The sequence below is a fragment of the Capra hircus genome, chromosome 4 (genome assembly GCF_001704415.2).
Source record: "Capra hircus breed San Clemente chromosome 4, ASM170441v1, whole genome shotgun sequence".
Taxonomy (NCBI): domain Eukaryota; kingdom Metazoa; phylum Chordata; class Mammalia; order Artiodactyla; family Bovidae; genus Capra; species Capra hircus.
In genome coordinates, this window is record NC_030811.1 from 37,707,374 (window position 1) to 37,730,762 (window position 23,389).

Genomic DNA, 23,389 nt, shown 5'->3' on the forward strand with positions numbered 1-23,389 from the left:
TATGAAATCGTAATTTAATAGAGCTACAAAAAGAGTGGGAAAAGGGTTGCCTGTTTATGCAGTATCCCTTTATAAAAGAGCACTGAAGTACTCACAGTGCTGTCACTACGTGTCAAAACACAGTGACATGTAATTTCCCCTAACATAACAGAAGGGAATTAATCTTTTCTCATTCCTTACACCTGCATCACCACTGGAGTAGATCTGATGAGGTCCCAACATTCGTAAAGCTTTTTGGGAGTCTGATGTCAACTACTGTTTTACCATTGAAAGTCTGGAAGAGGTGACCTGGGATGTGCATCTAGGAAAGGAGACTAGGTGTGGAGACCACAGTGAGGGAAGATACGCAATGGGAAACACTACCAATGATAATAATCTTCTGTGCTATACTTCATGAAGCAGCTTTTGCTGGGGACATCTGAAGTTTACAGTTAAGGTACTGGACTTCTTCCAGTATAGGTGTACAGTTTGAGCATAATCCTTATGGTGAGCTTTGCCTTGACCTCATGATCGATGAAGTTTACTTCCTTATCCTGTGACTTGGGGGTGACCGTGTGTCATGCTTTGGCCAAGGGATGTTAGTGAACATAATGCAAGCAAAAGATTGAAATGTGCTTGAACAGTTGACTTGCTTTCCTAGGATTCCTGCCATTCATGAAAAGTACAAGCTTTGTCCAGCCACTGGCCAAAGAGGATGAGAGACACACGGAGTACATCTGAGCCCATCATAACTAATTTCTCAACACTAGAGTTAAAGAGAAATTCTTAAAAGTGGCCAGCAAAAAAGACATGTCACTTATAAGGAATGACATAAAATTAATAGTAGATTTATCATCAGAAATAATGAAAGCAAAAAGATAGTGAATCAATATCTTTGAAGTACTAAGAGGAAGAAGCTATAATTTTGTGCCTCTTGAAAATATTTTTAAAACACAAAAATGAGATGGAGAGTTTTTTCAGGCATGCAAAAGCAGAAACAATTTATCACCATCAGATCTGCATTAGAATTAGCATGAAAGAACATTTCTTAGGCAGAAGTAGTGATACCAGATAGAAATACAGATCCACATAGAGAAATGAAGAGGATCAGGAATAGGAGTACGTGGGTAAGTATATATGACTTTGGCTATTATTTAAATCTTCTTAAAAAGTAATTGATTGCTTAAACAAAAATAACAAACTAATGTGAAATTACTTCATATTAAAAAGTAAACTCGATGACAAAATAGTACAAAAATCAGAAAGGAAGAAATATAAATATACTATTCTGAGGTTTTTATACCATACCCTAAATAGTATACTACTGTTTGAAGGTAGACTGTTACAAGTTATTTATGTCCTAAGGCAACCACTAAAATAACAAAATAGTTAAGTGTAGCTAATTAAAAAAAAAAGAAAGAAGAGAATAATAAAAATGATAAATTAATTCAAAATAAGGCAGATAAATGAAGTAGAAGGGCTAAAACAGGACAAAAAATGATCAAGGTGCTAGATTTTACTTCACCATATGAACAACCACCTTGAATGAAAATGCTCTAAATAATATAATGAAAGACAGAGACTGTCTGAATTTTAAAAATCAAGACAACTAGATACTATCTACAGGTAACTAGCTTCAAATATGTACACACAAATAGATTAAAAGTAAAAGGAGAGAAAAAGATAAACATACTAACCTAACAAAAAGAAAGCTGGAATAGTTACATTTAACAACAAACAAAGTAGATTTCAAATCAAAGGGTATAATCAGGGATAAAGAAGGTCATTTCCTGAAATAGAAAGAAGCAAATTCCTAAACGTGTGCATTCAATTATAGTTTTAAAATTTATGAAGCAAGAGCCAAGAAAACAACAAAATGAAATAGAAAAATGCTTAATTTTGCAGAGGAATTTTCAATAGTCCACTTTCAATAGTAGAACAAACAGAAAATAAATAAGATTTTAGAAGATATAAGCAACACTATGACCCAATTTGACTTAGTTCACATTAAAAAGCATGCAGATTACGAAGAACTGATACTATCTTTATTCACAGAAGATATGATCGCCCATATAGAAAATCCAATGAACTCTACAAAAAGGCTAAGGCTCTAATATTGAGTTTAACAAGATTGCAAGCATGTTAGCATCAACACATAAAAATCAGTTATATTTATATTTAATAGTATAAAAACCCAGAAACTGAAAAATTTAAATACTATTTATAGTAGCACTAAAAGCATGAAATACTTAGGGATAAACACAACAAATGATGTGAAATACCTGTACACTAAACATAACAAATCATGGCAAAAATAGAGATCTTCACAAAAAGATATATATAGATAGATACATATACTGTATTTATAGGTCAGACAATTCAATATTATTAAGATGTCATTGCTGTTGGTCACTCCCTAAGTCATGTCCAGCTCTCTGCAAACCCATTAACTATAGCACGGCAGACTCCCCTGTCCTTCACGATCTCCTGGAGCTTGCTCAAATTCATGTCCATTGAGTTTGTGATGCTATCCAACCATCTCATCCTCTGTCACCCCCTTCTCGTCCTGCCCTCAATCTTTCCCAGCATCAGGGTCTTTTCTAATGAGTTGGCTCTTCACATCAGGTGGCCAAAGTATTGTAGCTTCAGCATCAGTCCTTCCAATGAATATTAAGACATCACAGCTCCCCAAATTCATCTGTAGAATCAATGCAATAGCCAATCATTTGTACTGGGTTGAATACTGTGCCCTCTTAGTCCCCTATAAAATTCACATCCATCAGGAACCTCTGAATGCGACCTTATTTGGCAATAGGGTCTTTGCAGATGTGATGAAATTAATATAAGGTCACACCAGATTAGGATGGGCCTTAATTCAATGACTGGCATCCTTTTCAGAGGAGGAAATCTTGGATACACAGACACAAGGACAATGCCGTGTGAAGACACAGAGCACAGAGACACACAGGGAAAATGCAGTGTGATGACAGGCAGAGTGGGATGATGGGTCTACACACCAAAGAACACCAAGGATTTCCAGGAACCACCAGAAATTAGAGAGGCATTTAAGAACCCTCCCCTAGCGCCTTCAGAGGGAATATGGCTCTGCTGACACTTTGATCTTGGACTTCTAGCCTCAGAACTGCAAGAGAATAAATGCCTGTTCTTTTAAGCCACCCAATTTGTGGTGCTTTATTACAACAAACCTAGAAATCAAATCCAATGTCCTGAAAGTTTGTAGAAACTTTCAAAGTGACTCTAAAATTCATATGGAAACCCAAAGAACCTAGAAAGCCACAACAATTCTGAAAAAGAATAACAAAGTTGAAGGACTAACCCTCTCTGGTTTCAAGACAGCATAAAGAGGCAGTCATCAAGATAGTGTGGTCCTGGCACAAAGGTAGGTAAAGGATCAAAGGAAAACCACAGAGCCCAGAAACAGAACCATACACAGATGGACAATTCATTTTCCACAAAGGTACAAAGGCAATTAAGTAGAATAAAGCTAGATTTTTCAACTACTGTACCACCATATGTAAAGAAATAAATTTCAACCCATACTGACTGACTCTGGAGTTGAAAGGCACTAATTTTTTTCCTCCAATTTTCATCTTATTAATTCCTCGTCCTCAAAGAACGTTAATGTGTTTACTTTGAAATAAATATCCACTGAGAGAAGCAGCAGCTGGTCCAGAAATTTGCTATATTGAACAGAATAGCCAGCATGGTATTTAAAAGCAGGTTACAGATACCCAGGAAGTGAGTGGTGCACATGTCAATAATTTCAGGCTGGCCCCATCAGAACGGGTGAAAAAGGGCCATCTTGTGAACGTATTTTGCAAGCTGAAAATTTTATTTTGATTTGATTTACTAGGCAAGATAGGAAGATTTCATGAACTTAAAATGTAAGATGCAGCCTTACGTAAATAAATAAATACATAGCACTGACTTAATCCCAACAGTCACACAACTTAAAGGCCATGCTGATGTCTTGCTTTTTAGCACAGCAGGGTGACAGGAGGGCTTGGAGGAATAAGCTGTAATGTTCAAAAGATAATCCTTCTGGATTTGTAAATGGGAAAGCTTTATCAAAGAGAGAAAATACGCTGAGAATAGATTTAGGCCAAATAGTTGGGGTATCTGCTATGAAAAAAATCCTCAAAAAAGCCATCTTTTCTGCCTCATTGCCAATTGACAGGAAAATAAGCAAGAAGGAACCCTGCTCCCCTACCTGCCTCTCAAGGGGTCCCTGCACTTCTGAGCAGCTTCCTTGAAATTTTTTAGGTCATACTCTGGTTGTGTATGTGGGGGGTGGGGCTTCCCGTGTGGCTCAGTGGTAAAGAATACACCTGCAATGCAGGAGGTGCAGGAGACTCGGACTCTATCCTTGGGTTGGGAAGATCTCCTGGAGGAGGGCATGGGAACACATTCCAGTATTCTTGCCTGTGGAATTCAGTGGACAGAGGACCCTGCTGGGCTACAGTCCAAGGGGTCACAAAGAGATGGACACAACTGACGTGACTGAGTACGCATGCACATACTGGTGGTGGGGACAGCGGTGCCATCAGAGCAGAACACCCCTGGACTAGATCTGCATGGGCATGGCCCCATCTTTCCTCTCTGGAGCACTGTCCCACCCTAACTCCACAGGGAGGGTCTACCAAATGCCCCAGGAAACTGGGACTCATAAGCCACAAGATTGTCTTGAAACTTGGTGGCCAGTCCTGCTTCCAAGAAGGTGGCTGGTGAGCAGACTGTTTCACTCAGGGGATCCCATGAGACTGGCCACCAGGATGCTGCTGGCATGCTCATGTCATGTGACTCAGATTGTTTATATGGAGAGCCCCCTGACCACCTGTATAAAAAGCAGCAAGATTTTAACAGGAGATCAAGACCAAAAAACACAATCATGTGTATACATATATATGTGCTGTGCTGTGCTTAGTTGCTCAGTCGTGTCTGACTCTTTGTGACCCCATGAACTGTAGCCTGCCAGGCTCCTCTGTCGATGGGGATTCTCCAGCAAGAATACTGGAATGGGTTGCTATGTCCTTCTCCTGGGGATCTTCCCAACACAGGGATAGAACCTGGGTCTCCTGCATTGCAGGTGGATTCTTAATGCCTGAGCCACCAGGGAAGCAGATATATATATATATATATATATATATATATATATACATACACACACATATATATACACACATATATATATGTGTGTGTGTGCTTATATACACATAATATGTTTATACACATGTATATATGATTATGTTATTTTGGTCTTGATCTCCTGTTAAAATCTTATTTTTTTGCCACAATTTGGTTTCCAGGGACATAATACCTTTTCAATCTTCCTTTTAAAAATGTTTACCAAAAATCCACTTCCTTAGAGCATCTGGTGGGGGAGAATGAGAGATTACTTGAGAAACTCTGATTTAAAGAAAGTAAATAGGGATTTTGTCACAGAAGTTCTCAGAGCCTGAACTTTTTTGCTTTTCATTGTGAAAAAGCAAAAGGAGATGCAGCCCTCCCAGCCTCCTATGACCAAGGGGATCTCAGGGGACTAGATGGAAAATGCTGTTTTCAAAGAATAGTGCAGGTGTGCACACACACACACACACACACACACACACAAAGGATCTCTTTTTTAAGTCGCTAGGAGTTAAAAATAGGGAGGGGTGGGTATGTCCTGTGGCAGGTCCATTTCTGTAAACACAGAACCAAAAAAACAAAATCAGCCTTGTGATCTAGACAAGCAGGCAAGTCCCTGTACATAGATATGGCTATTTCCAGAGAGGATTCTGGGAACTATATGTATTTCCAGAAACCACATGCTACAGTTAAGGTTTAGGCCATTAGAGGGCTCTGTAGACCTGACGGATTTCTATTTCCAACCCCAGGACACACTCAAGAGAGAATTACAACTGTGATGAAGCAGGGTATATGAAATACATCCATTAGAGACAAGGGATGTTTCATTCATCACATCTTGAACTTCTGGGTGGGATTCATACAAATGCTTTTCTTCCACATTAAGCAAATGATAAAAATAGCAAACTGAGGACGCAAACCTATTTGTTAAATCTAAAATGACTCATTAAACATTTAAAAATATTAAAATAAAACATATATATAATATATATATGAAGGAATATATATTATATATATGTATCTAAAGGAAATGGTAACCCACTCCAGTAGTCTTGCCTGGGAAATCCCATGGATGGAGGAGCCTGGCGGGCAAAGGTTCTTGGGATCGCGCACAGTTGGACGCAACTAAGCGACTAACACACACACACACACACACACACACACACACACACACACACACACACGAATCACTTTGCCGTACACCAGAAATTAAAACAACACTGTAAATCAAATATACTTCTATAAAGAAAAAAGAAATAAAATTAAATAAAGCTAGATTATATCCTTCAATAAGGGAGCAAGCAGACTGAAATATAAATCCTTGCCTTACCCTTGCTCTTACCATGGTGACGTGAGACTCACAGCCACTGAGTCAATGGAAATGCTCCAACTCATTTCCATCATTTGACCCCATCAAATACACTGGGGTTCACCTGCTACAGTCATGTTGCCACTTAGATCCAGAAAAAAAGATAGAAACCCTTTTCTGCCTCCTCCCCAGATTAAAAGAAAACAATATATATCAAGATAAATCCCCCCAAATGCACCCCCATAATGTCTCTGGGGGTTACTTCCTTCACAGTCCCCTGGCACACTGGTGGACTTGACCCAGCCAGTAAGTTAGAAAAGGTGCCAGTCGGAGGATGCCTTTCCTTTCCATTCCAACAGCCCAGGAGCCTGAACACAGGCTAGCCAAGTTGGGGCAAGGATGGGGCCGCTCTCAGCTGACTGTGTCGCTGCAGCAGCCACAGCTGGAGACATTTCAGGTTTGACAAGTGCCTCCTCACCCTCTCCCCTAACTCTTGATTTTGCTCATCAATCTCTCTCACTCAACGACACCAGCCAAAGTTAACCCTCTTAGAAGGACTCAGGCACCTCTTCTGGCATCTGTATTTTTTTAAAGTGCGTTGATTCTTTTTCTCCCCCACACTGTGAAGGACCCTTATGTGAGCCAGCAAACTGCAAATAAAAAAACACCGTCGAAGAAAGAAGATCTCTGATCCCCGTCTTTACTTCAAAACTAGTCTACTTGTCACATTTTCTCTACTTCAGTGGCCTTGCCTGCTACCTGGAGATGTCCTCAGCTAAGCACACATGGCTTCTGGGTGACCATATTCTTTATTGGAGATGGAATTGAGAGGATGCTTTTGAGGGGTCCAGGTGAAAGCAACTTCAGTAAGGGTCTTATCACTCTAAAACACTCTCCCTTTAAAACTGATGAAGCTAAAAACAGAGCAAGCTGTTAGAAGTACAAAGGCACAGAACAACTTGGACATGAAAACTGCTCCAGTTTGGTGCCAGGGCCACTGTGGATGCTGGGTAAGATTATTTGGCTCTAAGACCACTATCCCTGGTGGCATCTGTGTATCCACAGATATTACTGGTCCATGCACTGATAAACATGCAATTCCCTTTCCTCAAAGGAGCTACTAAATCACATTTCAAGCCCTAATTAGCTTACCAAAAGGAAAACAATAGCAAATGGCATTGCACTGATCCATAAACACCCTCTAGAGAGAGATGAGAAAGTATGGCGTACCACTGCACTACTTTTAAGTTTTTATTTTCTGAAGCCCCTGTTTTTAGTACATGTTTCTATTATTATTGATAGGACGCAATTGTAATTGGGATGTTAGACATAGAGCTGTTATTTATGTACTCAGGAATGACAATGTTATGCTTGCACCCCCTGCAAAATGTTAAAATTACTTCTGACTGTGAGAATACCAGGAAATGGTATTGGCATGATCTCTGGGAACATTCACTCTTAACAAAGAGATGACTTTGACGATGTGAGGAGCAACTAAGTCAAGATTATCCTTGAGGCAAAAGACAACCAAGCTGGGACAGGTGTAGGTATAACATCGAGGGTAGCTATAAATGGGTACACACACCCAGGTGTCTTTCAAACCAGGGGGAACACAGGTGGTTCCCTTTGCCAAGTCACATAAGTGGATCCATTTACTCCATTAAAGGTCAAAAGACCTAAAATTCACCTCTTTGAATTTCATTTTACTATTCTTTATTCAGGAGCAATATGAAAAAAACAATGGTTTCCCTGGTGGCTCAGAGAGTAAAGAATTTGCCTGCAATGCAGGAGACCTGGGTTTGATCCCTGGGTCAGGAAGATCCCCTGGAGAAAGAAACTCCAGTATTCTTGCCTGGAGAATTCTATGGACAGAAGAGCCTGGTGGGCTACAGTCCATGGGGTTGCAGAGTCAGACACAACTGAGCAACTAACACTTTACACTTCTGTATTAATATATATTGATATCACCAAGGTGCTGATAAAGTAACAAAAAAGTGGAAGTGTGACCATCATCAGGGGCTGGTTACATTCATCTGATAAAATACTCTGGACAAACTTTGATTTTTTTGGAAAAGACAATATTATAACATGAAAAAAATGCTCAATAAGATTAAACAGAAATCAGAATTTTGTGCTGCAAAATTTGATGTATACTTAGAAAAAATAAAAGAAAATAAACCTCTGGTGGCTCAAATGGTAAAGAATCCACCTGCAATGAGGGAGACCTGGGTTCGATCCCTGGGTTGGGAAGATCTCCTGGAGTGGGGCATGGCAACCCACTCCAGTATTCTTGCCTGGAGGAGCCTATGGACAGAGGAGCCCGGCAGGTTACAATCCATGGAGTTGCAAAGAGTCAGACATGACTGAGCGACTAAACACACACGGCACACAAACCTAAATGCACCAGTGGCTGTCAGAGTGCTATGATTTAAGGGCTTATTAAAATTCTTCACTTTACACTTTTAGTATTTTCCCAACTTTCTATAGTAATGATGCACAGCTCTTTATAATGGAAAGAAGGAGTCTTTTCAAATACTGTGCATCTCTCACTTGAGAATCCTTCAGACATATCAGGTAAGTAAAGCAAACCTGAATAACAACTATAATTTCACCATTGGCTCTCACATCTGCCACCTTCTCCAGAGCTGAGCCCTGAGACTCCCTCTGCCACGGAGCGTCCACGGACATCCCAGCTCTGTTCCAGGTGCTCACCTGGGAAGGTGTGGTCACACTGATTTCAGGAACAAAGTTGTCCTCGAAGAAACTGATGATGTTCTCCTGCTGTAGCTCCTTTGTTGGGGTGACTTTAGGAAGAGGCGGGACAGGAGGCCCTTTCCTTGTCTAAGAAACATCACACACAAACAAACAGGGTTTAATTCAGTGGAAGACGGCACGCGAGACATGCAGAAATGTCTTGGGAACAGAGCCAGGGGATGAGATTGATCCCTGATTCAAATTTTGGTCTGCATTGAGAAATCAGCCCACCTGATTCCGGCAAAGAATGCCGGCTTGTAGCTACGGTGTGACAAGTAATGGTCCAATGAGGAAAATTCAGGCCACGAGACTCCATCCATCTTAACACGAGTGCTATATCACAGCACTGCGGGGTAATGTACCTGTGCCTCTCAAGTTAAAATAAGGCCATGCGTGCATGCATGCGGGTTAAGTCACTCCAGTCATGTTCGAATGTGTGACCCTATGGACTGTAGCCAGCCAGCCTCCTATGTCTATGGGGATTCTCCAGGCAAGAATACTGGACTGGGTTGCCATGCCCTCCTCCAGGGGATCTTCCCGACCGAGGGATTTAACCCACGTCTCTTACATCTCCTATATTGGCAGGTAGATTCTTTACCACTAGTACCACCTGGGAAGCCCAAACTAATGCCATACCTTCTCCAAAGTCAACAGCAAATGATTTCTCACCTCAGCAGCACGTTAAGAATTCTAGAACTAAAAGCTAGCAAGATTTCACTAGAGTCAGTGAGACCACTATGGGCAGCATACACCTCACTCTGCACTCCCATATTTTGGAAAGGTGGCTCAGCAGTAAAGAATCTGCCTGCTGATAAAGCAAAGTAAAGATTCAGTCTCCAATGCAGAAGACTCAGGTTTGATCCCTCGGTCAGGAAGATCCCCTAGAGAAGGGAATGGCAACCCACTCTAGTATTCTTGTCTGGGAAATCCCACGGACAATGGAGGCTGGCTGGCTACAGTCCATGGGGTCGCACAAGACTCAGACATGACTTCGTGAATAAACAACAAAATAAGCACTTCAGAGCTCTATCCATCATTCACATCTTTTCGCAATGATCTTTAGTTTCAACCATACACAAGAAAGCTTGAGCTGGATTAGCCACTTCAAGTTTCCCCATAGGAATTTCATTTTCTCTAAAAGAAGGGATAATGAGGGTGGCTGTTTTTCTCTATGTTTGCCTTTGCTTGGCCCTTTCTGTTTCTTTCAATCACTTGTTCCATCACTTTTGCTGAGTGCGTGCACAATATGCTATGGGTGATACAAAAAAAAAAAAGTGAACTGACATAAACATCATGGCCGTTCTTGCTCCAGGTGTTACCTAAAGACTAACAGGAGGGAGGTGGAGAAGGTAGGATTCAACAGAGCCTTAAAAGTGCAAGATGCTGAGAAGAAGGGATCATGCAAGCCTCAGGAAGTTGAGATCGTGGAAAGAGATGTCTCAACCCACTGAAGCAGAGGGTATGTGAGGAAACATAAAAATCTGAGTAAAAAAAGGGAAGTTTATTCCTTAGTGATGATCCCAATGGCCAAGGCTCACACTGAAAACTCTTGTCAATCACTGCACTCCATGGGGTTATCCCAAGTGGGGTCAGCTCAGCCTGGGTTCTTCCGGTCCCCCTCATATATGTGATGTCTTCCTACCTGCGAGGGTGACCGAGGTCGGACTGGTGCAGGAGATGCAGGTGCCAACGTGTGATTGGGACTTGCTGTCGGGCTTGGGATGGGTGAAGCCTCCTCAGGTGGCGAAGGCGTCTTTGCAATACGGAGAGGACCCGAGTCGCTGAATGAACACAGAGGGTAAGTAAGGCGCTCTCTACAGAGTGGTCCTTATTTCTCAAGGGCCTTCCTTCTCACAGAAATCCTCAGGCATGACAGGCACTATTGGTTATCTACTCCCTCTTCCTGTTCATCCTGGTTATTAATAACAGTGATGCAGTAACCGGTGCCATTTATTGTCCACTGTCTGCAAGGTCCCATTCATACATTACCTCCGCTGATCACAAGAACCAGTGCATAATTGTTTCCACTTTACAGGTAAGTAAAGTGGGGCACAGAGAGGACAAAAAAAATCCCTAACATCACTGGAAAATTTTGTGGATCCAAATTCAGGCCTTAGTAGTTCAAACTCCTATTCTTTCCACTGAGCCAAATACGCTCTGTAAGAATCTTCCAAACATAAGCTGAATTAATTGAACTAATTTCACTTTTGGTTTATAAGAGAAACTTGCTATGGCATAATCTATAGCAAAACCTGCCCTGCCCCACCAAGTGATACATTGGCTATTAAAAGGCATCCCTAGGACAATGTTCATTAAGATTTGGTAGGCGTGCTTTCTGATAATATTTAGAAATTAATTCGTTGTCTCTCTTTCTACACCTTACAGCACAATAACTCGATTCAGACATGTGCAAACGAATTATATGACAGATGAGAGTCTGTAATGTTTACTGAGAGCCCATCATGCTCCTAGCCCCGGGCCAGATGCTGGTGATCAGCCCAAATGCAATGGTTAATCCACCACTGGGGACACATCCTACTCTCTAAGAACTTCTAAACTCTACAGATTGAAGGAACAAGTCTGTACCCCCAAATAAATGAGCACGTACACAGCAGAAGGGTCTACAGATTCAATGGGCTGAGGGAATGGGTCCCATGGACAGGACATGGACACACACATGATTGGAACCTTGCCAATCATGGTCTCGCCTGGGAAGCACGACCACCAATCTATGCCTAATGGAGGCCCCTCTGAGCTCACTCACCACCTCGTTCTGCAGAGGAACGTTGAAAAAAATGAAGAACACTTGTTAAGTGGTCGTGGCCCCATTTTCTCTTCATTGTATCTGATTCAGCAGCAATGAAATTTCCAGATACCTTTTTCCCCAAATAAACCTTAAACTTTTTATTTTGTATTGGGGTATGGCAGATAATGGGCTTCCCGGTGGCTCAGCTGGTAAAGAATCTGCCTGCAGTGCGGGAGACCTGGGTTTGATCCCTGCGTTGGGAAGATCCCCTGGAGAAGGGAAAGGCTACCCACTCCAGTATTCTGACCTGGAGAATTCCATGGACTGAATAGTTCATGGAGTCACAAGAGTCAGACACAACTGAGCAACTTTCACTTTCACAGCAGATAATAACACTGTGGTAGTTTCAGGTGAACTGAGATGCAGCCCAGCCATACATTTACATGCATCCATTGTCCCTTCATCTCTGTATAAGGGAGCCACCTTTCCCCGTGTACTTCCTTCCTAAATCACCCAAATGTCATTGTGATATTCTTATTACATTTCGTTCTCAGTTTGGACACAATAGTTCTGTCCCTTTCCTGTCTTCTTTTAGGCAATGTTCTAAGACAATATACTTAATGCTCACTTAGTATAGCAGCCAGGGTAGGGACTACATGTATATCTAGACCAAATAGAATCAAATGAGAAAATTAGTTGTTTCCAGGAGTGCCGGGAGCCACCATGGGAGATCCCACCCATGACAAGGTCATGTGGAAGAGAACTGTTAAGCAAGGCTTCAGAACTCAAGGGGCTCCCTCGGCTTTCTTGAGCATCTACCTCCAAACCAGAATCTGTCTGTTCTACTATTTCATGACTTTCACCAACTCCTCTGACATTAACAGGGGGCCATTCCTGATCACCTTTCTCTGGAGAAAATTAACTTAGGGCTATAGCTAATAAGTCTCTTGGACATGAGAAAAATATTTCAAATCAAACCCCCTCTGTTAGCATTCTAGCTTGCTTGGCAGGTATATCCAGACTCTTGCAGCTACACATATGATTATTTACAGCCTCCCAACTGTGAGAGGCACGGAAAACCTAAAACACAGAGCCTTTCAAAGAGTTAAAAGTTATTAGAATAGTGCTGGTATAAGATATTTCATTATTGGGCCAATGCTTGTTGCTAAGTTCCCATATCTCTTATCCACTGTGCACCTGGGAGTGCATTAGTTAACATAGTTGAAAAGTAAGAAAAACAAGTGTAGCCTTGAAATTAACCACATCAGACTTTTGAGCTAATTGATTCTTTCTTATATCTTACTGCACCTTTGCTCCATGAGAAATGTAACTTGTTTAATACTTTCTGAGGCTGACATAGATTAGAAATATAAGAAAAAACATTTCAAGGGAAAATAAGTTTTCTGGTTGAACAGCCTTTATCAAAAGAGGGTCATAAAATGTTCACAGGCCTCCAAGGCCAGAAGATAATGTACACAATATTGTTTATGGGAAAGGTTTGCAGAAAAAATGCTGGTTTCGATAAAGACAAAACAGATGTAATGTTTGGGCTGACTCTGTATGACTTTTCATCTTTCATTTCCTTCTATGTATAAGACAAGGTATAAAAGTACCTTTTAAAATAGAGCTATTGGGCCTCGCTTGAAGAAGCTTGGTCACCCCATGTTTTTCTTTTTTTCTCTCTTACTTTCTTTTTCAGGCTGATCCCTTGGAACACAGAGGCTCTCTGCATTCACTTTTCTGCCTAGGCTTCTAAGACTTTATTAGCTTTCTGTGTAAACCAAGGAATATCAGCCTCTTTCTCTCCTCTATTTTCTTATCTACAATATTCTTTCCTTATCTCTCTCTAAATCATCTGCCGACACCGTTTTTCCTTCAGGTTCCCCTGGATCCTGTGGGGGCTGGACCCTGGCACAGCAGGTTCCAAACACTAATACGTGGAGGTGGCAGTGCCTGTGTAAGAGCATTGTGTTTTTATAAATGCATGGGTATGCTGGTATACATTGATGGATGCTAAATCATAAACACAGAATGTCAGGACTGTGTTATTTCCTTACAAGTTGTTTAGTTCAATAGCATATTTTTATTTCAATTGATTTTAAAAATGAGCCCTTTATCCAGAAAGATTATTGAACTTCCTCCAGGAAGGCAGAGCAAATTAACTGCAGAATCAGAAAACTGAAATTTGAGTCCTCTGAATTCCAACCCAAGCCTCACTAGCCTGAGTACATAATGCCTGAGAAGGATGGATAAAAGGGATTCCCAAATCATAAGAGTAAGATGCTGTGAATCCAAACCCTGGCACTGTAGACTATTCATCTACAGCTTACTGAGCCTTTGGTACATCTGACAGGCACACTCAAAATAAAAACAAACCAATGTTCAACAAAACCCAAACAATGCAGTGTTTGCAAGGTCAAGTTAGGAAGGAAGATGATGGTGAGGTCTCACTTACTTCCTTTTGCCTCTCCCAAAAAAGATTCGTTAAAGGTATCAACACCAATATATTGGGTTGGCCAAAAAGTTCGTAATGTATGATGTTATTGAAAAATTCATAATATGGTAATAGAAAAACCTAAATGAGATTTTTGGCCAACCCAATAAATAACAAGACTAATTGTTGTGGGTTCAGGGAATTCTCTTCCTCTCCAAATAAAGTAACAAGTGCACAACTAGAATTTGTATGCAAGAAATTGACATTATAGCTGGAAAGCAAAAAGAGGTAGATAGCACTCTGCAGTGACAAAAGTCCATGAGGATACATCTGAAGGCTAACAGTCAATGTAAAAGCACAGAACTAAGTTCTGGTATCACCCTCTGGATGGAAAAATTCCTTGATTTTAGATCTTTGTAGGATGAGTGAAAGATGCTGGTATAGGCTGTAGAAGTTGCAACAATTTTTGCCTTAAAGGTATACACACATGAACTTGGCTTTCACGACCATGGCCTACCTGGGAGCTCCTTGAATGGTGAAGGCCTTGTCAGCATGCTGGTCGCCCAGTTTCGTCATCACTTCATACAGTTTGTGGCAAAGCTAGGAAGACAGATGTCCTTTGTCTATTAATTTTAAGTCATTCTGCTGCAAATTCAGGCTACTGCCCCCAGGAAGGAATTGTTTATGGAAACATTAACAATCTTATGATAGCATGGATGGTCTCAGAATAATTTAATGTCTGAACTGGGTCCAATTTAAAATTCATGTCAAAACTGTAAGGCCACAAACACAAATTAACATATATATAAACCAGAATATAGAGGAGAAAACACACACTTACTATTTACATTAGATTCTATTAGAGATAAAGTGATACAACCACCCTGTTGAACTAAGAAAATATTACTCAATGACACAAATGCTGACTATCTATTTGGAGACCAATTTTTCCTCAGGCTAAAGACTTGAAAATCCAACTTTAAAAACTGACTGAAAAAATAAAAAAAGATTTTATGATTGTAACAAGTAGGCAGGGGTTCATGAAAGCACAAATTGAACCAGATTTATAGAAACATGCAGCCACCACAAAACAATGTAGAAATATTACTGAGAGTCAAAACACACTATTAAAAGAACCACGAAAGAGAGTAAATTCTTTGCCTAATGTATGCCATTGCATTTGCTTCCAGAATAAATGTTCATTTACTTTATATTCCATATGGAAAAATAATCATCATTACTCACCACTGCGATTTCCTTATGAAACTTGGCTTCTAGGCTGGAGACATTTTTGAAAGTATTGACATAAAATCCAACTCGTCTACCATGTGGAAATACAAAGAGGAAAGAAGAGAAAGACTAATCAGCAAAACTGTGTTTTGAATGGCTATTACATATATTAAAAAACAGATTTTCTTTACATAATTTTGAGTAACACTAGATTAAATAAAAATACTTAACCCAAAGTAGGTGTAACCTTTCCTGATCCGTTAATGAACAAAAATACCATCTTTCGGTGTAGAACACAGTCTTTCCTGATATCTGGTTAATACGCAAACAAACATTTCTCACACTTTAATGTACACCAAGATCACTTGGCGATTTGTTTCCAATTTAACAGGTCTGAGATGTGTGTGTGTGTTAGTTGCTCAGTTGTGTTCCACTCTGTGTGACCCCATTTACACAGAGTAGTAGCCGCCAGGCTCCTCTGTCCTTGGAATTCTTCAGGCAAGAATACTAGAGTGGGTTGTCATTCCCTTCTCCAGGGGATCTTCCCAACCCAGCGATCAAACCCAGGTCTCCTGCATTGCAGGCAAACTCTACCATCTGAGTCACCAGGGAACCTCAGGTCTGCGATGAATTTCTAACAAGTTCTATGTGATACTGATGCTGCTGGTTCAGAACCAGTGATTCTAGAATCACTGCCCTAAGAATTTGTGTTTTAGATATGTACTTTGTAAAGATTTTGAGATAGAGAAGTCTATTATGAACATATGCTTCATTCATACTGCTGAGAGAAAGAAGCAGATTTCAAAACAGTATGTGAATGTTCACATTAATACAAATGGCCACACAAGATAAAATACCAAAATTTAGCAGTTTTGGATAGAAACAGCTGAAGGAACTAAGAGAAGAGGGTAGGATGGGCCCTGTGCCAGCTGTAAACATCTGCTTGAGAGGCTAAACAGGCTGCCATGAAGGAGGATCAGATTTAAATAGACGGTGGGTGCAGATGGGGAAGGGGGAGGTAGCTGAAGTAGCGATTAGTCATTCAGCCATGTCTGACTCTTTGCAACCCTGTGGACTATAGCCCACCGGGATCCTCTATCCATGGGATTTTTTAGGGAGAATACTGGAGCGGGTTGCCATTTCCTCTTCCAGGGGATCTCCTCGACTCAGGGACTGATCCTGCATCTCCTGTGTTTGCTGTATTGCAAGCGGATTCTTTACCTGCTGAGCCATGGTGGAAGCCCAGCTGAAGTTGGTGGTGGTTATTGTTTTATTTGCATCAATGTTTCACTATACTAAACAAAACCCTAATGAAGATCTATGAAATGAACTCTGTGTCCAGCTTACTGTTTCCTCAGAATAAGCTTCTTGACTGTAAACACCGGGTGAAAGGTACAGAGAAGAGCAGCTTTGATGGGCGCTGCTGACCAGCTTCCCTATGCAGGGACCTTCTAGGCCCCTTGACATAAAACTTCTGTAAATATGCTGGGAAAGAGTTAGGATCTCACCTGCTTTTAAATTATCTTCCATTAAGGAAAGCTGAGTTAATCCTTTTTTGTTCCTTTATCTATTGCCCATCTGAATTTGCTTGTTTATTTCTTGGAGCTTGTTTTATTCTTATTATTCATACAGAATTTTCTACTAGAAGCAGCAAAAACAAGAATTCCCATTCTTCTATCTTTAAATTGCTTCCTGATACACAGCTTGTTTATTTCAATGATTATTTAGAAAAATAATTGGCATAGTACTAGTAAGAAACACCTTATTTAGAATGACTAGACAAACATCTATGATTTTCTAAGATTTTGTTTCCTTTGAGAACTCAGAAATCAAATCAACAAGGATGTATTTAATTTTGAAAAAAAAAATGTTCAGTAGTTTTGATGCCACTTATCATATAGTGATTCTCTCCTATTTATGAAGTCAGAGATTCTATCAAACAGGAACTGCCTTTGGCTAGTTCACAAGAACAGACTCAGCACCTAATAACAGTTGGCACAGAACAGGCGATGCAGTAAATATTCCATGAATGAATGAGCGAACAGATAAGCAGATTAACAAACCAGTGAGCGAACAAATTTGGCACTCATTCTACTGGAAGAACACACTCTGACTATAACCTTGACTTACAAAACACTGGTGTTGTCAGCAGTAAAATATACACCCACAAAGAGTACCAGGCTCTGAATTTTGATACTATCTGCTGTCAGGTATTCTGATAATATCAGCTATAAAATAAGGATTCATTTCACAAGCTCTTCATCAAAAAGGGTCTGAGACATTACCATTTCCCCAAAGGGAACCTCAGGGCCCTTCTGGTTAGCTGTTAAGACCCACTTAATTTCTTCATTAAGAGGTTTCTTTGTTCTTGGAAACCATGGAAAAAATGTTCAGTAGTGAACATTACTGTTAACATTAGTTAACAACTGAGCCTACTGCAGTCCCAGAATGCAGGCCAGGGCACTCTCCCCTCTCCCCTGAGGGAAACTGTCTCACCCCAGTGAGCTGGTCACTGCTTCTGCCTGAGCCCCCTTCAATGGAAGACGCATGTGCTGTCTATGAGTCTGTTTTACACATATGTTCATTCGTGCCATATTTTAGAGTCTACACTTCAGTGATATCATATGGTATCTGGCTTTCTCACTTACTTCACTTAGTATGATAATCTCCAGGTGCACCTATGTTGCTGCAGTTTTGCATTATTTTGTTCTCTTATGGCTGAGTAGTATTCCATTGTATACACATACCATATCTTTACCCATTCCTCTGTTGATGGACATTCAGGTTGTTTCCATGTCTTAGCTATTGTGAATAGTGCAGCTATGAACATAGGGGTGCATGTATCTTTTTGAATTATAGTTCTGTCCAGGAGTGGGACTGCTGGATCATATAGTAAATCTATTTTTAATTTTTTGAGGGACCTCTATATTGTTTTCCATAGCAGCTGCATCAATTTACAATCTCACCAATAGGGTAGGAGGATTCCCTGTCCTCCACATCCTAACCAAGATTTCAAATTTTACTTAAAGCAGTGTTGCATGACAAGCACAATCCTGTTTATTCAGGGTGGTAGCATGGGTGTGCTGATGAAAACTGAGACATAAGGCCCCACTTCACCCAACAACTTCTTGGTTCTACCACTAAATGGGAAAACTGAAGTTAATGGAATGAGAAATGCAGAGTACCCATAAAAAAGAATACTGGAGAATGGAAAGAGACACATGTACCCCAATGTTCATCGCAGCACTGTTTATAATAGCCAGGACATGGAAACAACCTAGATGTCCATCAGCAGATGAATGGATAAGAAAGCTGTGGTGCATATACACAATGGAGTATTACTCAGCCATTAAAAAGAATACATTTGAATCAGTTCTAATGAGATGGATGAAACTGGAGCCGATTATACAGAGTGAACTAAGCCAGAAAGAAAAACACCAATACAGTATACTAACACATATATATGGAATTTAGAAAGATGGTAATGATAACCCTGTATGTGAGACAGCAAAAGAGACACAGATGTATAGAACAGACTTTTAGACTCTGAGGGAGAGGGAGAGGGTGGGATGATTTGGAAGAATGGCACTGAAACATGTATACTATCATGTAAGAAACAAATCGCCAGTCTAGGTTCGATGCAGGATACAGGATGCTTGGGGCTGGTGCACGGGGATGATCCAGAGAGATGATATGGGGTGGGAGGTGGGAGGGGGGTTCAGGATTGGGAACTCATGTACACCCGTGGTGGATTCATGTCAATGTATGGCAAAGCCAATACAGTATTGTAAAGTTAAATAAAGTAAAAATAAAAATTAAAAAAAAAAGAATACTGGATGCTTGGGGCTGGTGCACTGAGATGACCCAGAGGGATGGTGTGGGGAGGGAGGAGGGAGGGGGGTTCAGAATGGGGAGCACATGTATACCTGTGGCAGATTCATGTTGATGTATGGCAAAACCAATACAATATTATAAAGTAATTAACCTCCAATTAAAATAAATAAATTTACATTTTAAAAAAATTTGAGTAAAAAAAATAAAGTCTATAAATAACCAAAAAAAAAGACTATTTCATTTATAAAATAAGAATGAAGCTCAGATTAACAGGTGAGAGCTGACAGCAGAGGTTTCACATAAAAGACAGAGACTAGATGACCCCTTGAAATAAAAAGTTCTTCCAAGGGTTAAAAATTTATCCTTTAAATTTCAAGGTTAAGGATAGTCCTCCTAATGCCTCTAAATGAGATTTGTATCACTACTTGAAATAAAAGTCTAAAACAGTGCTGTCCAATGTGGTAGCTAACCAAATTGGGTTATTTAAATTTAAATGAATTAAAACAAAATAACATAAATTTAAAATTCAGTTCCCAGGTCATACTAAACATATTTCAAGTGCTCAAGGTCAACCATATGTGGTAAGAAGCTACCATATCGTAAATTACAGATCATCGAACACTTCTACTGGACAGTGAGTGCTAAAGCACCACAGGAAATAAGACAAGTAATATTCACTATTCCTCCACTTATAACATATACAGAACCATCTTTACCTTGACCACAATGATGGTAACTCTTCTTGTAAGTCAACGTTAAACTCTTCAAACACTTTCTGTGCTTTCTGAAATTCCTCTTCTGCCTAGAAATGACACATAACATGTTTACACTGAAACATCACATGCATACCACACTTCTAGACACAACAACATTTAATATAAAATAGAAATAGCTTTACAGCATCCTGGAACATTTTGGAAAGGAGAAAAATCTGGTTAAAATCCACATGATCATTTTCAGTAAAAGATTCGTTACGATGGTTGCTCTTGCAGTCTCTGGCAGATTCATTCATTCTACAAAACTGCACTAACCGCCTGTCACATACACTGTTACATGCTCTGCTTGGGATACTGGGCCAGGATGCTTCCCAAGAAACTCCCTGTCTAGTGGCCAGTCTAAGTAACTACACTATAAGAGAAGGCTTATAAGCTATTATGGAGCATGCCATTAAGAAAGACAGTGCAAGAATTAGAGAAGGTTCCATGGAAAAGGTGATATTTTAACTTGATACTGCATCTTGAACAGTGAGCACCTGTTTGCTAATGAAGTGGTGGGGAATGGTGGACAACACATAAGGTGGAGTTGCCTGGGTTGGGATTCTCATTCACTTACCATGTGGACTTTCGTTACCACCTTTCTGTACCTAAGATCCATAAATGAACATAGCAATGTCCACCTCACAGGTGTTGTGAGTATTAAGGAAAGTGGATGTAAATAAAGTGCTGAACACTGTGCCTTGCTTCTCAGTGGCCTGACATGAAACTTAGCTCTTACAGTAACTGCTTAGGAGCCAGTGTGTAGGTCATAGAAGCTCCAGATTAGGATGTTTGTGTGGAGGAAGAAAGCAGGGGAAAGAAGACTTGAAAGCTGACAAGATGGAGAGGTGAGTCAGAAACCAGCTGTGAAGGTTGCATAGGCCATGCTAAGGAATTTACAACTTTTTGACAGGCAATGGGAGCCATTAAAAGACTTAAGCATTGGAGAAATTCGATCTGGGTACGTTCAGTAGAAAGGTGATCCAGGAAGCTGCGTGTGGGAAGATGGGGGGAGACAAGACTGGAAGCCAAGAGAGAAATTAGTAGGTGTCTCCAACGAGCTGTCAGTGACTGGAGACATACATGGAGAAAGCTCTGGAAATGGGTTCTTTCAAAGAAAATGAATGTCAAGCAATTGTAGCACACATCTGTACTCTCAAGCACAAGTTACGCCTGAGAATTTCACACTTGATTTCCCAGTTGAATCTCCATTTTGGCATCAAGTATGGACCACAGCAGGTTTCCCAGGTGATGCTAGTGGTCAAGAACCCACCTGCCAATGCAGGAGACATAGAGACGTGGGTTTGATCCCTGGGTCGGGAAGATCCCCTGGAGGAGGACGTGGTAACCCACTCCAGCATTCTTGCCTGGAGAATCCCACAGAGAGAGGAGCCTGGCAGGCTACAGTGTCTCAAAAAGTGTTTCAAAAAGTTGGACACGACTGAGCGACTTAGCATGCATACACATGGACCATGGTGACATAAAGAGTGTAAGGACACATTACTTTATATGATCAGGCAGAAGTTAGGGGGAAACATTTATTATGATGAAAATGTATGAGTCAGTGCCACCCAAGTGAATTCTACCAAGGACCTGAAAACCCTTAGTGTAACTTACAGAATTATAGACAGCAGCCCACAAGACCCATATTTCAATTTTTAAATTCTGTCCTGATTCCAATCTCCGTGAGAAAAGAGAGATTTCGTTTCAGAAGCAAAGTTGCTTAGGTCATAGATTACAGAGACTGGTAACAACAGTGGATTGGTCCCTACCTTAGAGATGCGACTCTCATCCTTCCTCTTGGAACTCTGCAAAGCTTCCAGATGATGGCGGGCACTGTCGTAGTCCACCAGCTTCCGGCTGCGCTTGGCGATACGATTCTGCCAATGGAGAAACATAAGCACTAAGAGAGAGACACAGTCACAGATTCTCTTCTTGACTGCCAAAGCACTTTCCTTGTCCAGAGTAGCTGGAGATCGAAGTGAACCAGAATTTCAGTAGACAGATGATTGCTAGAAATCAAACTACTGTCTTCGATCCTCTGTGTGAAGGTGTGTGTGTCTGTGTGCATTCAGTCATGTCCATTTCTTTGTGATGTCATGGACTGTAGCCTGCCAGGCTCCTCTGTCCATGGAATTTTCCAGGCAAGAATACTGGAGTAGGTTGCCATTTCCTACTCCAGGGCATCTTCCTCAACCAGGGATAGAAACCGAGTCTCTTGCACCTTCTGCATTGGCAGGCAGATTCCTTACCACTAGGGATTTGTGTGGCTACCATTAGGTAAATACCTCCCTTCTGATAATAATTAGGACAATCATTAAGAGCTGAAGGCAGAATTTGCAGTCAAAGACCAGAGAAATTCCAGAATTGGTGGAGGAAAGCACATCAACCTATACTCCCTATTAGTCTTTACTCTAAACCTTTAAATGTTCCATTTTAAAGACAGTCAAAGACTGTGTTAGGATTTGCTTTCATAATTCTAATAGCACTCACGCTAACAGCAGCTCTATAAATCCTAAGAAACCCTTTTTTCCTAGAAGTGTTTGACAACCCTTTTGTTTGTTAGAAATATCTGAGGAGCTTTAAGAATATATTGATTCCTAGAGACTTTCACTTCTAGTTAGGCTATAGAGAGCTGCAAAGACCGTTACTCCCATACTAACAAGAGAAAAATATCTGGATAGTCTATAAAAACATAAATTGTCTTGACTGTATCAGAGACATAAACTCACAAGCCAATAAAGCCATCTGAATCCCAAAGAGGGACGAGTCCCTGTAGGGAGAGATGAGACACAAAAACCATTTCACCTTTGGCAGTTAAAAGCTGTTGCCAACCCAATACAAGTGGACAAGTTCAGTTCAGTTCAGTCACTCAGTCATGTCCAACTCTTTGCAACCCCATGAACTGCAGCATGACAGGCCTCCCTGTCCATCCTGGAGTTGACTCAAACTAATGTCCATTGAGTCTGTGATGCCATCCAACCAACTCATCCTCTGTCATCCCCTTCTTCTTCTGCCTGCAATCTTGCCCACCATCAGGGTCTTTTCAAATGAGTCAGTTCTTCACATCGAGTGGCCAAAGTATTGGAGTTTCAGCTTCAGCATCAGTCCTTCCAGTGAATAATCAGGACTGATTTCCTTTAGGAAATGGACAAGAGATCAGCTAAAATTTTAACAAATTGTTAAAGATCCACTGTGGG

At 40.7% G+C, this 23,389-nt stretch overlaps 1 protein-coding gene across 1 annotated transcript in view; it reads right to left on the minus strand.

Annotated features, from left to right (window-relative positions):
* The window catches only part of AMPH (amphiphysin), a 213,542-nt gene that overhangs the window by 49,108 nt on the left and 141,045 nt on the right, over nucleotides 1-23,389 (minus strand). Inside the window, exons 6-11 of the mRNA XM_018046989.1 lie at nucleotides 21,962-22,069; nucleotides 20,151-20,236; nucleotides 15,616-15,691; nucleotides 14,888-14,970; nucleotides 10,833-10,971; nucleotides 9,149-9,277 (exon numbers count right to left, since the gene is read on the minus strand). Of these exons, the coding sequence (XP_017902478.1) occupies nucleotides 9,149-9,277; nucleotides 10,833-10,971; nucleotides 14,888-14,970; nucleotides 15,616-15,691; nucleotides 20,151-20,236; nucleotides 21,962-22,069 (621 nt within the window). The remainder of the gene's footprint in view (nucleotides 1-9,148; nucleotides 9,278-10,832; nucleotides 10,972-14,887; nucleotides 14,971-15,615; nucleotides 15,692-20,150; nucleotides 20,237-21,961; nucleotides 22,070-23,389) is intronic.